Source organism: Phoenix dactylifera, chromosome 12, assembly GCF_051530095.1.
Source record: "Phoenix dactylifera cultivar Ajwa chromosome 12, Ajwa_hap1_PhDact_Kaust_v1.1, whole genome shotgun sequence".
NCBI lineage: Eukaryota > Viridiplantae > Streptophyta > Magnoliopsida > Arecales > Arecaceae > Phoenix > Phoenix dactylifera.
In genome coordinates this window covers 10340528-10353230 of record NC_143201.1, presented here as the reverse complement: position 1 = coordinate 10353230, position 12703 = coordinate 10340528, and the positions used below count along the sequence as shown (strand labels likewise).

Genomic DNA, 12703 nt, shown 5'->3' with positions numbered 1-12703 from the left:
GAGCATCTGAATGGAACATCCATACCTCGAACATGGAATTCCACCAACCTCCAGATTTATTATCAGTAAGGTGTACCAATACATTTTGTAAGTCTAGCTCATCAATGAAACTCTTCTCTTTTGGCAAAAACCGTCTAAGTATTTCAGATCGGACTCTAGCCACAAGATCAGGCGCATCCTAGTGTGACCGTCGACAAAGACGCCTTCGAGCATGATGGGTCGAACGAGCTACTTAACAGCCCAAACCTATAAGCCTTCGTGGGTAGGAAGTTTCTGGGGGAATTTCTGCGGGGGCCTACACCTCCGTTCGTTGGACGAGCTACTTAACAGCCCCGACCTATAAGCCATCACAGCTAGAAAGTTCTTGGAAGAGCTTCCGTAGGGGCTAATACCCTGTCTTACCGGCTTCCAAGCCGAAGATTTGACGAGCTAACCGACCTCCATAGGTCGGGACAACCCAAATGGAGGGACCGACTTGCGAGTCGAATACTTGACGAGCTAACCAACCTCCTTAGATCAGGACAGCCCAAGTGAAGGGACCATCCTCTGAGTCGAGATTTGATAAGCTAACTGATCTCCATAGGTCGAGACAGCTCAAGTAGAAGAGCCTATCTTCGAGCCGAAGACTTGACGAGCTAACTGACCTCCATAGGTCAGCACAGCACAAGTAGAGGGACCGGCCTCCGAGCCAAGAACTTGACCAGTTAATCGATCCTCATCAAAACAGCAGCAGCCCAGATAAAACGTTGATCGGTGCCATTGGCAGTCAGTCAATTGGAAACCAATAGCAACCTTTTCAGATAGTCCGCACATGCAAATATTGCAAATCACTGCTCTCAATAAACAAAGTTGACACCGAGCCTAAGGGACAAGGCCTCGGTATTCACCAGTGATGAGTCCGCAACTCGATCCCCCAAAAGGTTGAAATCTAATAGTTTTCAGGATAGCGACACATTGTGCTAGCCGATTCAACCCCACCGGATTGTACACACCACATCAAACAAAGCAAAAAATGAAAAACAAAGGGATAAGAGAAACCTTTATTCATCCAATGCTTTAGTTACAGTGGTAATGGTCTATTAACCAAGCAAATTTACAAAAATGGGGTAACATAGAACACTACAATTCAGATGAAGTAATAGTTAATCGAGAAGCCACGCTCCATTAGGGCAGCTTGAGGACGGTCGAACCCTCACTGGCTACAACATCCAAAAGGAGTCCAGCTCTTACCTTGTGTTGTGCCCCCTCAAAAAGCTCGAAGGGGTCAAGGGGGAGTTCTCATCCTAGCAGTCCCAGTGCAAACTCAACAATGTTCTACTCAGACCCAGCCGAAGGCTCGCACTCTATTATTTGGGAAGACTTGTTCTCGATCTCTATGGCATGCTGGCGTACAACTTGCAGCTCCCTCATGAATTCGAAGACCCTAAGGTCTGTTTCTTCTGCTTGGATCTTGGCCAACCTCAGCTCCACCTTTATCTCCATCGCCTTATGATGGGTTGATGTCGCCTTATGATGGGCTGGCATCGCCCTTCCTGCAACCAATCTGCCATGGAGAAGTCCAAGTTCGCCTTCGACCTTCGCCAAATTGCTCCATGGCCTGCTAAAAACTCAATTGGAGAGCCTTGAGATGATCTAGCAACCATTCTGCCAATGAACGATTCATCATGCCCAGGCAAAGGACAAGAAAACGGAAATGAAAGGTGGAGATTGTCCTCTTCACAAAGGGGCGAGTCCTTGCTTCTTTTATCGGCCACTCAAACGACTAAGATCAAGTCATCCCATCTGATCACCCGCCATGTGTCAAACCACCGAGCTCTTGACGATCCGCATTCATTTCAGGAAACATTCCCTACAACCTAACTTTTGGGATAGCATCACCAAGAGTTATTATCCTCATAAAAACAATGCAAAGCTCAAAGAAAGATCTTCACCAGGCAGCGTGCCTAAGGAAAGTCCCTTGGGACCTCGAAAACAAGCACATCCACACCTTACAAGATGAATGGATGATTTTAAAAAAGACCATTTCAAATATAGGGCCCAACCATGTAGCAACTGGGGGGTAGGCCACTTTGAGCCTGCAATAGTTTTCTCGCCAATCTTCCCCAAGCAAGCCTACCTCGGACCATATGCCGAGCTACCATAAGCTATGCATTAGCCAAGGTACCGAGCTGCTCTACCTAAACGCCAAACGAAAGTTTAAGTCCATGGAACGAGCTATTCCAAGCAAAACACTTGGTGAAAATTGAATGAACAAGAGGGAGATGGGAAGATAATCCATTCCATTCAAGAAGAGGAAGGATTACAAAAAGTAGCATAGAAGTACAAAATTCCAGCTCATGGATATCCGAGATATTCTGCTCATCTCCTCTCTTTTCTTCTTCCTCCTCTTCCTCTTCTTCTTCCTCCTCTTCGTCGTCACTCCCTCTCAAGAAGGCCCACTCGTCGGAAGATTCCCCCAAGAAAGTGACTGAGCTGAGATCAACCTTAGGAAGCAACTTATTGACCCTTCGTTGACAGATAGTGAAGCCTTTCTTGAAGGAGTCCCTGGCAGCCTCCGACATCTTGTTGCAGGCTCCTGCAATTTTTTGTACTCTGCAACGGCACACTAGGTCTCTTCCTTAGCATGAGCCCTTTCAGCTTGGGCGACCTCCTCCTTGGTGCGGGCTACTTCTTCAAGCTCAGGCGGCTTTCTCCTCAGCGATAGCTCCTCCGATCGGGTGGTCTTGTCATCCGCCCAGGCAAACCTCTCCTTAGCTTGAGAAGCTCTGCCCTCAACTTCGGCCACCATGTCCTTCAGACGAGCGATCTCCTCATCGTCCTTTCTCCTGTCCTAGGCCATCTCCTTGTTGACTACCCGCTGGATTGCCTAAAGTTGTCGCCATCAAGCTCAGTTCACCCTCGGCGGCCTTAGCCCTTATTTCAGAGAGGCGGACTTGGGCCTTCGCCTCCTCTCTTGCCTTCTTAGTTGCTTCCTGCTTCTCCTCGGCCTAAGCCCTCCTTCGCTCGGCCTCTCGGATGCGGCGATCAATCTCTCTGATTTTCGCTGGTAAAAGCGGATGATCTCGATGATCACTTTGGCGACGTACATCCCCAGCAAACAAAAAGGAGAAGATAGTCATTTCCTTCAACGGAGAAAGAGTCTTAAAGTATTAGAGCTTGTGCCTTTACCTCATTAGCAGTGCGGCATGTCGTTGTGAGCATGTTCTTGACTGGCCTCCTCCGAAGCTTCTGCTCGTCTTCGGGGAGCATAACCTCCGGACCATATCCCACATTACTCTAGGATCGCCCTAGCAAAGCACCGAATTGGTAGTCCTCACCGACCAATTTGGTCGGAATGTTGCCGACTCAGGACCCTACGGAAAAGGCCAGGATGTCAAGGCAGATGCATGAAAAATCCCGATGGCAGTGGACGAGGTAAGCATTGGTTTGGACACCGACGCTAGAGTTGAAACGGCATCCAGGGTAGGCGCCGAAACCCTATCGCCCCTAGGTAAGCAGCCGAATATGGGGTTGCTTCAGACATCCATGGGAACTTGAATGGCTTCTGGAGCAGTCGCAAAAGCCGATGCAGCTGCAGGCGCAACTGCCTAAACGGCCTCGAAGGCCCCAAATGAAAACATTTCCAGAAAAGCCTCTGAGATAGGGGGACAGGCCAAAACGGGGAAGGCGGCGATTGCTTCCACCTCCAGCGATTCCTCTCTGGTGGGCCTCTCTTCGGCCCTACGATTAAGCCTGATGCGGTGGGGGGCTCAGCCTCAATAGCAGGCGAGCCCACCACCACCTTCTTCCCTGACGACAGACTACCTCCTTCAGGTCTCTTCTTTAAGGAGTTAAACAACTTGTCCACATCAAACTTCATCACTGCAAATATAAAAACAACCAGCCAAACAACCTCAATAAAAGGGAAAAAGACAAGATGGAGAAAATTACCCCCGACGGAAGCGGAACTGAGACTGGTACTTACTAAATTCGCCTCACTAAGCAGCTCGACAAAAATTAGGGCCTTCATCTGGCGAAGGATGTCGATCGACTCCTGCTCCTTATCCAACAAGATGGGGAAAAGGCTCAACGCCTTCTTTTGTGATGTCCTCCACCATGTCGAAAAGCCCAAGAAATCCGTCGAGGTCACAAAAAAGAACTAGCCTTCCAACCATGAATACAAGAAGAGCCGGATGGGAATCACCCTTTATTCTAAGGGTGTGCCTTGACTTGGATGAAGGCTCAGAAAAGCCCCATGATTGGGACAATCCCATGGAATCTCAAAAAGCAGAAAAGGCCGACTAACATCCTCCATGCAGTGGGGACAAACTAGGACAGGACAAGCTGATACTGGGCTAGCAAGTCAAGAATAATCAAATGAATGGAGAGCCTCACCTCCATCCTCACCCCTCATAAAGGGCAACCAGACTCTTCCCCGACAACATCACCCAACCAGAAGGACCAAGCAACTCCGAGAAGTTTCGAGGGATAAAAAACTCGGCCTAAATCTAATGGAGGTCAGACTCTTCCAGAATACTTCTTTCAGTATCCGAACCTAAGATGACCTCGAGGTGGATTCCCCCGAGGCCACAGAAGCTCAGTCAGGAGAGTCCTGACCTGCTCCCTCAACACCCGTGGACCAGTCATCAATAGATGGATCCATGGGGGAAGACCAAAGGCAAGATAAAGAAAAAAAGAGAAAGGAGACCCAAAACAAGCCAAGAACAAAAGCTTAAGAAAAACCTACAAAAGATTCACTATAGCAAACAAACTCCAGCGAAAGGGCTAAACTCTGATGGCTCACCTACCCTAGTTGATCCTCACCATATGTCGCCCGAGCGTTCGCTTCCAGATAGTCCCTCGGATCATCATCGATCCCTAAACTCTAATCATTAAGTCGATATTCCCTCTGTGAATGACAACACTTCGAGAGAGGTAGGAGCAACCACACCCTTCATAAATGCAGTATCTGGAAAACCTCCACGCCAAAATTGAAAGGACAACCACAATGGCACAGCAACATCGCCTGGCTTGGCTTCACATGTCACCTCGACTGGTTGGTCTCGTCGACGGGATTACTTCCACCATCTGTGCCAACAAGTTCACTCAACCTGAAAAGCGAGGGGTAAGTGATACGCCTTGGAACCGACCACAGCTGACGTGGAGGACCAGCCAATCAAACCCATCCTTGAGGCCTTCAACCTATCAACCAAGGCCTGCCATGTGGCAAGCCTAGAAGCATGCAAAGAACCTTTTGAATTTCGAAATCTCCCCCTAGTTACCAACACCTCGGCTATAATCATAGGTGGTTTCCCAACCGCGCCTGTGAGATACGCAGAGCATGACGCACATGCAAAACAATTGTGCGTGATCTTCGAAACATGTGGCAGCCTGCTAAAAATGGCCAGCTCACATGCCCTAATCCTCTGAAAACAGGTGCCAGCCCTCACCTATACAATCCAATCCTAGGGGGCCTTTACGTAAGTGCTCTCAAGCTCTCACACACCATCATGTTATCGCTCCCAACCTCCGTTGTTCCTTGAGAGTCTCTCTGACTTAGGCAACGAAGGTCCCCGTCGGACACTCTTCGGCAAAAGGACTTCTTCCTCTTTGCTGTTTCAAGTTGAACCCAACTTCGGAGCAAAATCCCGAGCATGACCCCATCTTCCAAGCACGATTTCGAGTACGTCACCGATCTACACAACTTGAACAGTTGACCATCGAGCCCTCCAGCAACCTCGCCAGCCCGGCACCTCAGTCATACCGATTCTCAACGGCAACAATTTCAATAACCTAATGTTGGTAGCACTAAAGCATTATTCCATTCCTATAAATTTGTGACTTCTTTCAGCCTTGCTCCCAATATAGGATTTTAATTTGCCATGCATGTGTTGCCCTCCAATTTTCAGCATCCTTTGTTGTTATTTTCACCTATTTACTGAAACTAACATTGACTAGTCTCTTTTTTTGTTAGGTTCAATCATGTCTTCTGAGCTTCCATTGCTATTTTGCACTTGGACTGATTCAACTGCTTAGAGGAAAGAATGGCATTTACTATTTTAGGTTTTAACTTAAATATTAATATATCAAGTGTCTTTAACAATTTATGATGGAATATGTGTTTTGTCATTGATTTAATTGGAATTTGCGCATAAAGAATTTGTAACATTTAGGTTTATATGGTATTTACAGGTTATAGATCTGCATTTATAGGTTATATATCTGGAGACATATAGCAGGACTTACAGTAAGGCTTTTATGCTTTACAATTAGAGAATATTTATAGGTTTTCAGCAAAAGTTGCCCACAGCCAAGACTATACTTCATAGGGGTGGAGCAGCCTTTTTTTGGTAGTTCTCCAGATACTGTTAACCACTGTCTCCTAAAACATTGGCTAGCTGCCATCCCACCTCAAACCCAAGCATGGGCCCCCCTATCCTGCTCACATCACAGGGTTGTTCTAATTCATAGGATATTAATGAACTCCCAACTAGATCTATGAATCAGGACAATTCCTTTTGATGTTATTTGAGGAAGCTTGGACTCTCACCTCGTTTTGGCATTTCATTTAAAATTCTAATCAGACAAAGAAGCAAGGGCTTTGATCAAATCAGGTAGCCAATAGCATATATAAAGAGTCAAATTAATAAGATATATATCTATTTTTCACTGGTTCATCTGTAGCTTCCTTTGTTTTGGTTTTGCCCTAACGATCTTTCTCTTTTTGTTTTCCATATTTCAAGAAAAGAGAGATTTATCTCCACTACCCTAATATATTAAGGCCATAAGTCATAAGTGATACTTCCTTTTCTTACTATTCGGTTTCTTTCTGCCTATGCCTAAATAGTTTAGATCGGTCATCATTCTCACAAAGTTGAACATGGGATTGACAATTAAACATTATTGTTTAGATTAGTTTTCCTCAAGAGAAAAGTTGTTGTTTAGGTTTGTTAACATTATAAAATAGACCAATCATGGTTGGGTGTAAGATGGATTATCTTCTAGAATTTTGAGTTATAAACAACTCCACCTACTGATTTTTTTTTATTCTCAATAAAGTTCAAAACATTTTTAATTAAAAACTTTTGATGTTTAATTAGCATGGTCCTAGTAATAGTGATTATAACAAATTCATGAATTACTTTATCTCTTCGATTCTAGTAAATGTTTATTTCAATAGTAACCATGGTTTATGATGGTTTTAAATTATTGCTAATCCACAATTGTAGCAACATAGTAATAACAATGTTAAATCTGTCTTACTTATCTGAGTGTGGTTAATACAATGTATTTAGTCCATTTCATGGTAGTAGCCGCATAATAAATATCCATCCCTTCTCTTTTACATGAATACCTTCTGTTTCTTTCTTTTGTATTCTACTTTATTCCTCAAAACCTTGGTTCTATATCAATTTTCAAAACTACACTTGTAGCATAAATGAACTACTTAGGTAACATGTTAAGGTGTTCTTGACAGTTAAAAGACAAATAACAATACTACTAGCAGGACATGGTGGCTAAACTTCAAGGCAGCTTATCTCTTGCATTCCAATTTTATTGAATCCTAAACACTAGGCCATCTCATGGAGTTGTAAAACATGAAATCAAATATTTATGTGCCAAATCTTAATTGTAAAGATTCTAACAACATATTCAAATGAAGCTGGTTTTTGCAATGGTGACAATTTATTTACCTACACAAAAAGAGAGGTCACAGGTGCAGAATCTTTACGATAAATTTTTAATTATATGGGTGGTACTTTCTTTGTACGACTTATTAAGAAAGGGACAATCATAAAGTAGTTGAGCAAGAAGTGATCAAGAAAAAATACAGAAAGCTTCCACCATCTTGGAGAGCTCCATAGGCATAAAAGATTCAAATAAATATAAATATTTGGAGATTAACGATTGACAGTAGATAGATTGCTTATAAGAGAAACAGGCAACACATTACACACAACAACGATACACGAGCAGGGTACAGTTCACAGCATATCAGATATTCAGAGCTCTATCTCACAATGAAGAAAGAAAGAAAAACAAAGGGAAACAGAATGAGAAAATATATACTCAGAAAACTTACTAAAGTCACCCCTTCTTTAGAGAGCTCCTCCAATGCTTCACGATCAAAAACTTTACCATCCAATGGTGACTCATCAATCTGCAAAACATTTAATTTATTATGCAACTAAGACCAATAGATATTAAAAGCTTCATAATAACAATGTAGTTTACCTTCCAGTCACCAGTATGCAGAATGGTACCATCACTGCAGCGGAGAACCAAGCCACAGCAATCAGGAATTGAATGAGTTACACGGATCGGCTCCACTTCAAATGGTCCAGCAAGGAACTTCTTTCTGATCTTAAATAACTTAAGCCTGGATGGAACAAAAATCCCAAACTCCTTCAATCGCTTCTTAATAAGCTGTTCACAGATAAAAACAGAAAGCTTCTTACTTTTTTGTGTGAAAGGTCATAAAGAGATTTTGAAAAGGAAAGAAGAAATGTGGGGGTGGATGCCTGCATGCAAGAGATAAAGATTACTTGGAGATAAACATGCTCGTTTCATGCATAAAAGTAAAAAATAAAAAATAAAAAAATCTGATGCATATAAAATCTATAACATCATAAAATCTGTCAATGTTGAACCTATACAAGTATACCCTTCAAACTTATTACAGCAACTTGCTATCATTAGTGACACATACCTCCATTGTAAAAGATGAAGCAAATATTGGTGTATGAGAATCCAAAGCTGGGATAACCTGTTTCATAGAGCAGTACGAATCAGAAACCGCAAGAACATTTAGCTACTTCAAAATTTGAGGGAATGCAACAAGTGCAGAAGATTGATGTAAAATGATGCTCAGATATCATATTTGCAATAAAAAGAATGTGGTCATTCATCCTTACATGACCAACAGCATATACATGATAAGAGATCTTATTGCGAAAGACATATCTTCAGCTGAGTAGAAAAAAGATTTATGATAGCACCATGCACAGAATACTGCCAAACCAAAGAAACTTACATTCTTTAATTGTGGTATGTATACCAAGAAATTTATTTTCAAATTGAAGCAGATATTCCAACAACTTTATGAAAACTTTTCCATTTAGCTATTGATCCGAAGTCATCATTGATTTGTAAATGAATAAAGTAAAAGTGCATCTCTGTTAGAGACCACTTGTTGACTTCTAAAAGTCCAACTAAACTGGTCCAGGTCTAGCAAAAGTGTTCTGAAGCAACTAAACCTAGTTAGACCATAAGAGCACAAGCAGTATTTGTTTACCAATGATAATCAGATTCAATTAATGGGTCAGGAAAAAACTGAGATACTTCCAAGTGGTTTCATCTCTACATGATTCTACCATTCTGCATTGCTAATTTACTAACAGAATGGAAAAGAAATGCTGATGAATAAGTGATGCGAATGACAAATAAATTTATGCCCTAACAACCTCAAAAATCTTGAACATGAAACTGCTTTTGGTTCATTCAAGACCAAGAACCAATTGCAGGAAGCACTTAAACACATTCACCTTCCCAAATCATCCTGCATATTATGTTCTGAGTATAACCTAACCTCTCAGGAAAGGTGATGCAAACAGCCATTCTCTAATAAAACATATTTGAATACATAACTTATAACTGTTACGATGAATATCATTTGAATTAATTATATAGAGAATCATAATAATGTCAAATGTAAAAAAGATACAACAGTTTCAAGCATTAGAATGAAACTTTACCCATGGCAACGCACCAATGTGATCCTCATGGCCATGTGTTATAACAACTGCTTCAATTTTATGGCTCCATCTCTTGATGAATGTTATATCAGGAACAATCTTTTGGACTCCAAACTCATCATAACTATTATGCATGTAACACAGCCATTAAAAACCAAAGTAGCAGCAGTGAGGAATGTTAAGAAGTAGATAGAAGCACAACATATGATGTGACTGTATTAGAAAAGTCAGCAGACATGCAGGGAATATATAATATGCAAAATGTAAAATAAAAGATAGAAATGGATATGCACAAAATAAAGCATTTTCGCACAACATTTTAATTTGTAATATGGCTAGGACTTGAATAATATGATTGAGGCGCTACAACAAGTAGCATAAGGAAGGAAAAACAACTACTTCCCACAATGCCATAAAAAAAGTTCTGTTGTATGTTCATTCACTTCACAGAAGCTTTATTTGGGTGAACTAGAGAAAAACAAAACTGATATTCTATGATTTTTCATCTATCGTGAAAAAGAAATATAAGAGTTTTGAAAGTAGCTTTCCAGGTGTGTCTTAAAAAAATCCAAATTCTCTAGAAATACATCAGGGCATGTTTGAATGATTGGGCTGAAAATCCTATGAAATTCGTGGGTTGGGCCAATACAACCAGCAAAATTCTAGAATTATAAGCTGAACTAGGCCTATATTCATAAATATTCAGGAGTAGCTTTGGAGTAAGCCGGCCCAAATCCCATCGGAAGAAAAAAAAAGACCCTAGCAATAGGGCAACATTCCTAGCCGGCCCATTGCAAAGCTACTCCTAGGTATTTATGAATATAGGCCTAGCCCAGCCTATAAATTTTTAATTTTGCTGGTTATACTGGCCCAACCCGTGAATCCCATAGGATTTTTAGCCCAAGCAACCAAACAGGCCTTCGGTCAAAATTTCTAAGATTAAACAATAGGTTAAAAAATCATGATCATGAAATCAAAAACGTCTTACTCCTATCTAAATTGATAGGCTTTTGAGCTTTAATATTCCAATTAGGTCTACAGTTGAATCAAGCATATACATAAAATAGGCTGGAGTATAGCTGCAATGGATAATGCAAATGCAATTGACTTTCTGAAACATACTCTGGGAACATGACACCTGCATCAATTAAGATATAACGGTCATAGTTTCCTACAAGCATGCAGTTCATCCCAATTTCCCCCAAACCGCCTATTGGAAGCACACGGAGTGGTGGACCATCTAATCCTTCATAAAACTGTTCCAATTTGCGCTGGACAGGATCTTCCATGCTTTTCCGCACCCCTTCAGTTCTTCTGGATTTTCTGCGGGAAACTTTAGATTCCCGGGAACCTACAATTGAAATGTCAATGTGCTGGCAGTAAGACTACAAAGAATAGAAACATCAAAACCAAAGAATTAGCAGTTATGAGAACATCCACAATATCACATTATTGCATTTCACAGATAAACAAAAGCTACAAGGTCAACAATTACAGTATTATTTATTGCCACTTAAAGCACAAAAATATATATATATATTCACACACTGACAGGATAGGAGTGCAGGGGAAAGCCGTAAAGGAATTTGGGCAATATTATTAGCATTATGCTTCCAAACAAAATGGTATGTGTACAACAACCAGGTAAAGATAGCTAGGCAGTCCAAATTCATAATCTGGATAGTGTGGGCTGCCAAACAAAATGGTATGGTACAACAACCAGGTAAAGAAAGCTAGGGAGCCCAAATTCATAATCTGGACAGTGTGGTTTTGGAAGATACATAAAATGGTTTCAAAGGATAGCCACAATATGAAGCCTGCCTGCAAAAAATAAACGTTAGGCACTGTAGAAAAAAACATGAATCTTTGACATCGGAAGCTGTCCAAACTCCAAATTAGATGGGCCTGCGAAATTTTGCCAGTGTCCTCTATCCCAGCTAGAACAGATACTTTGTTATTAGCATTTATATTGTTCCAAAGTCGTCACGAGAATATCTAAATCGACATTTATTCTTTAAGAAAAGGGCCAAAAAAGGGGGAAAATGCAACAATAAAAATTAGAAGCCAATTTAAAGAAGCAGGAACCCAGACCAATCTACCTAAAGCGAGCAATCAAAACAAGCTGGCACCTAAATCGAGAGAGGGAAATAAGAGAAGAGACCTGGGACCGAGGAAGACGATCCGAGAGAGCACCGAACTATGGATTTCGGAAGCCTGGGCCTCCGGGAGAGCCCACAGGGGCAGAGAGATGGGAGCACGCTGAGAGAAACCATGGCTCCCCTCTCGAAGAGATGGTCAGAAGAGGAGAGGGACGAGAAGGAGAAGGAGCTCCAGGATCGAGCGTGAGAGCTCTTCACGGCGAATCGAAACCCTACAGCCGTCTTAGGGTTTTAGGGAGATGTTAGCTTTGGATGGAGGGCGGAGCAATAGGGAGATGAGATGATGGTAGAGTGAGGACGGAAGCGGGAAACGGAGAGAGAGTGAGGTTTTGTTTTGGATGGGGCGGAAATATCTATCTTATCGCCTTTCCTGCTGCTCGCTGGTGGCATTCAGCCGCATCGGCGGGGGGAAACACAAGACAGGGTGCGGCGAACGAGCGGCAGGCTTATCACGTACCGAACATGTCTACGTAGAGTCAGGTCGGTCCAGCGCATCTTTCTCTGCAGGCCGGGTTCGGACCAATTTAGGATCCAAATCTAACTCAAATTTAATTGGATCCTCTCATTACTGGACCCAAGAAATATCGGATATCGGATAGTTTTCGAATAAAAATCAGGTATTTAATAAATTAATTTGTTATATTTTGAACTATTTTTAAAATTATATAGTACATTCAAAATGCTGACTCATGAATTGTGAAATATGAAGAGTAATTATATAAAGAAATATAAAGAAAAAGTTGAATCTAAAGATGGCATCTATACATCTATCTTTTGTTATCTAAGCATCTGTGCCATCAAAAAATATGA

The 12703-nt window shown here is 41.8% G+C and overlaps 1 protein-coding gene across 5 annotated transcripts in view; it reads right to left on the bottom strand.

The window, feature by feature from the left end:
* The window catches only part of EMB2746 (RNA-metabolising metallo-beta-lactamase family protein), a 63536-nt gene extending 51201 nt beyond the window's left edge, over positions 1 to 12335 (bottom strand). For 2 of the 5 annotated variants that reach the window (XR_015971872.1, XM_008813579.5), the window contains exons 1-6: positions 11896 to 12314; positions 10857 to 11085; positions 9735 to 9858; positions 8690 to 8746; positions 8215 to 8406; positions 8063 to 8140 (exon numbers count right to left, since the gene is read on the bottom strand). Coding sequence is in view for 4 of the 5 variants with exons in the window: in XM_008813579.5 (XP_008811801.1) it covers positions 8063 to 8140; positions 8215 to 8406; positions 8690 to 8746; positions 9735 to 9858; positions 10857 to 11085; positions 11896 to 12007 (792 nt within the window). In the remaining variant the exon portion in view is untranslated. Of the gene's footprint in view, positions 1 to 8062; positions 8141 to 8214; positions 8407 to 8689; positions 8747 to 9734; positions 9859 to 10856; positions 11086 to 11895 lie in introns of all 5 variants that reach the window. The other 3 variants (XM_088708317.1, XM_088708316.1, XM_088708318.2) reach the window with 3 other exon arrangements.
* Between the last annotated feature and the right edge of the window lie 368 nt (positions 12336 to 12703).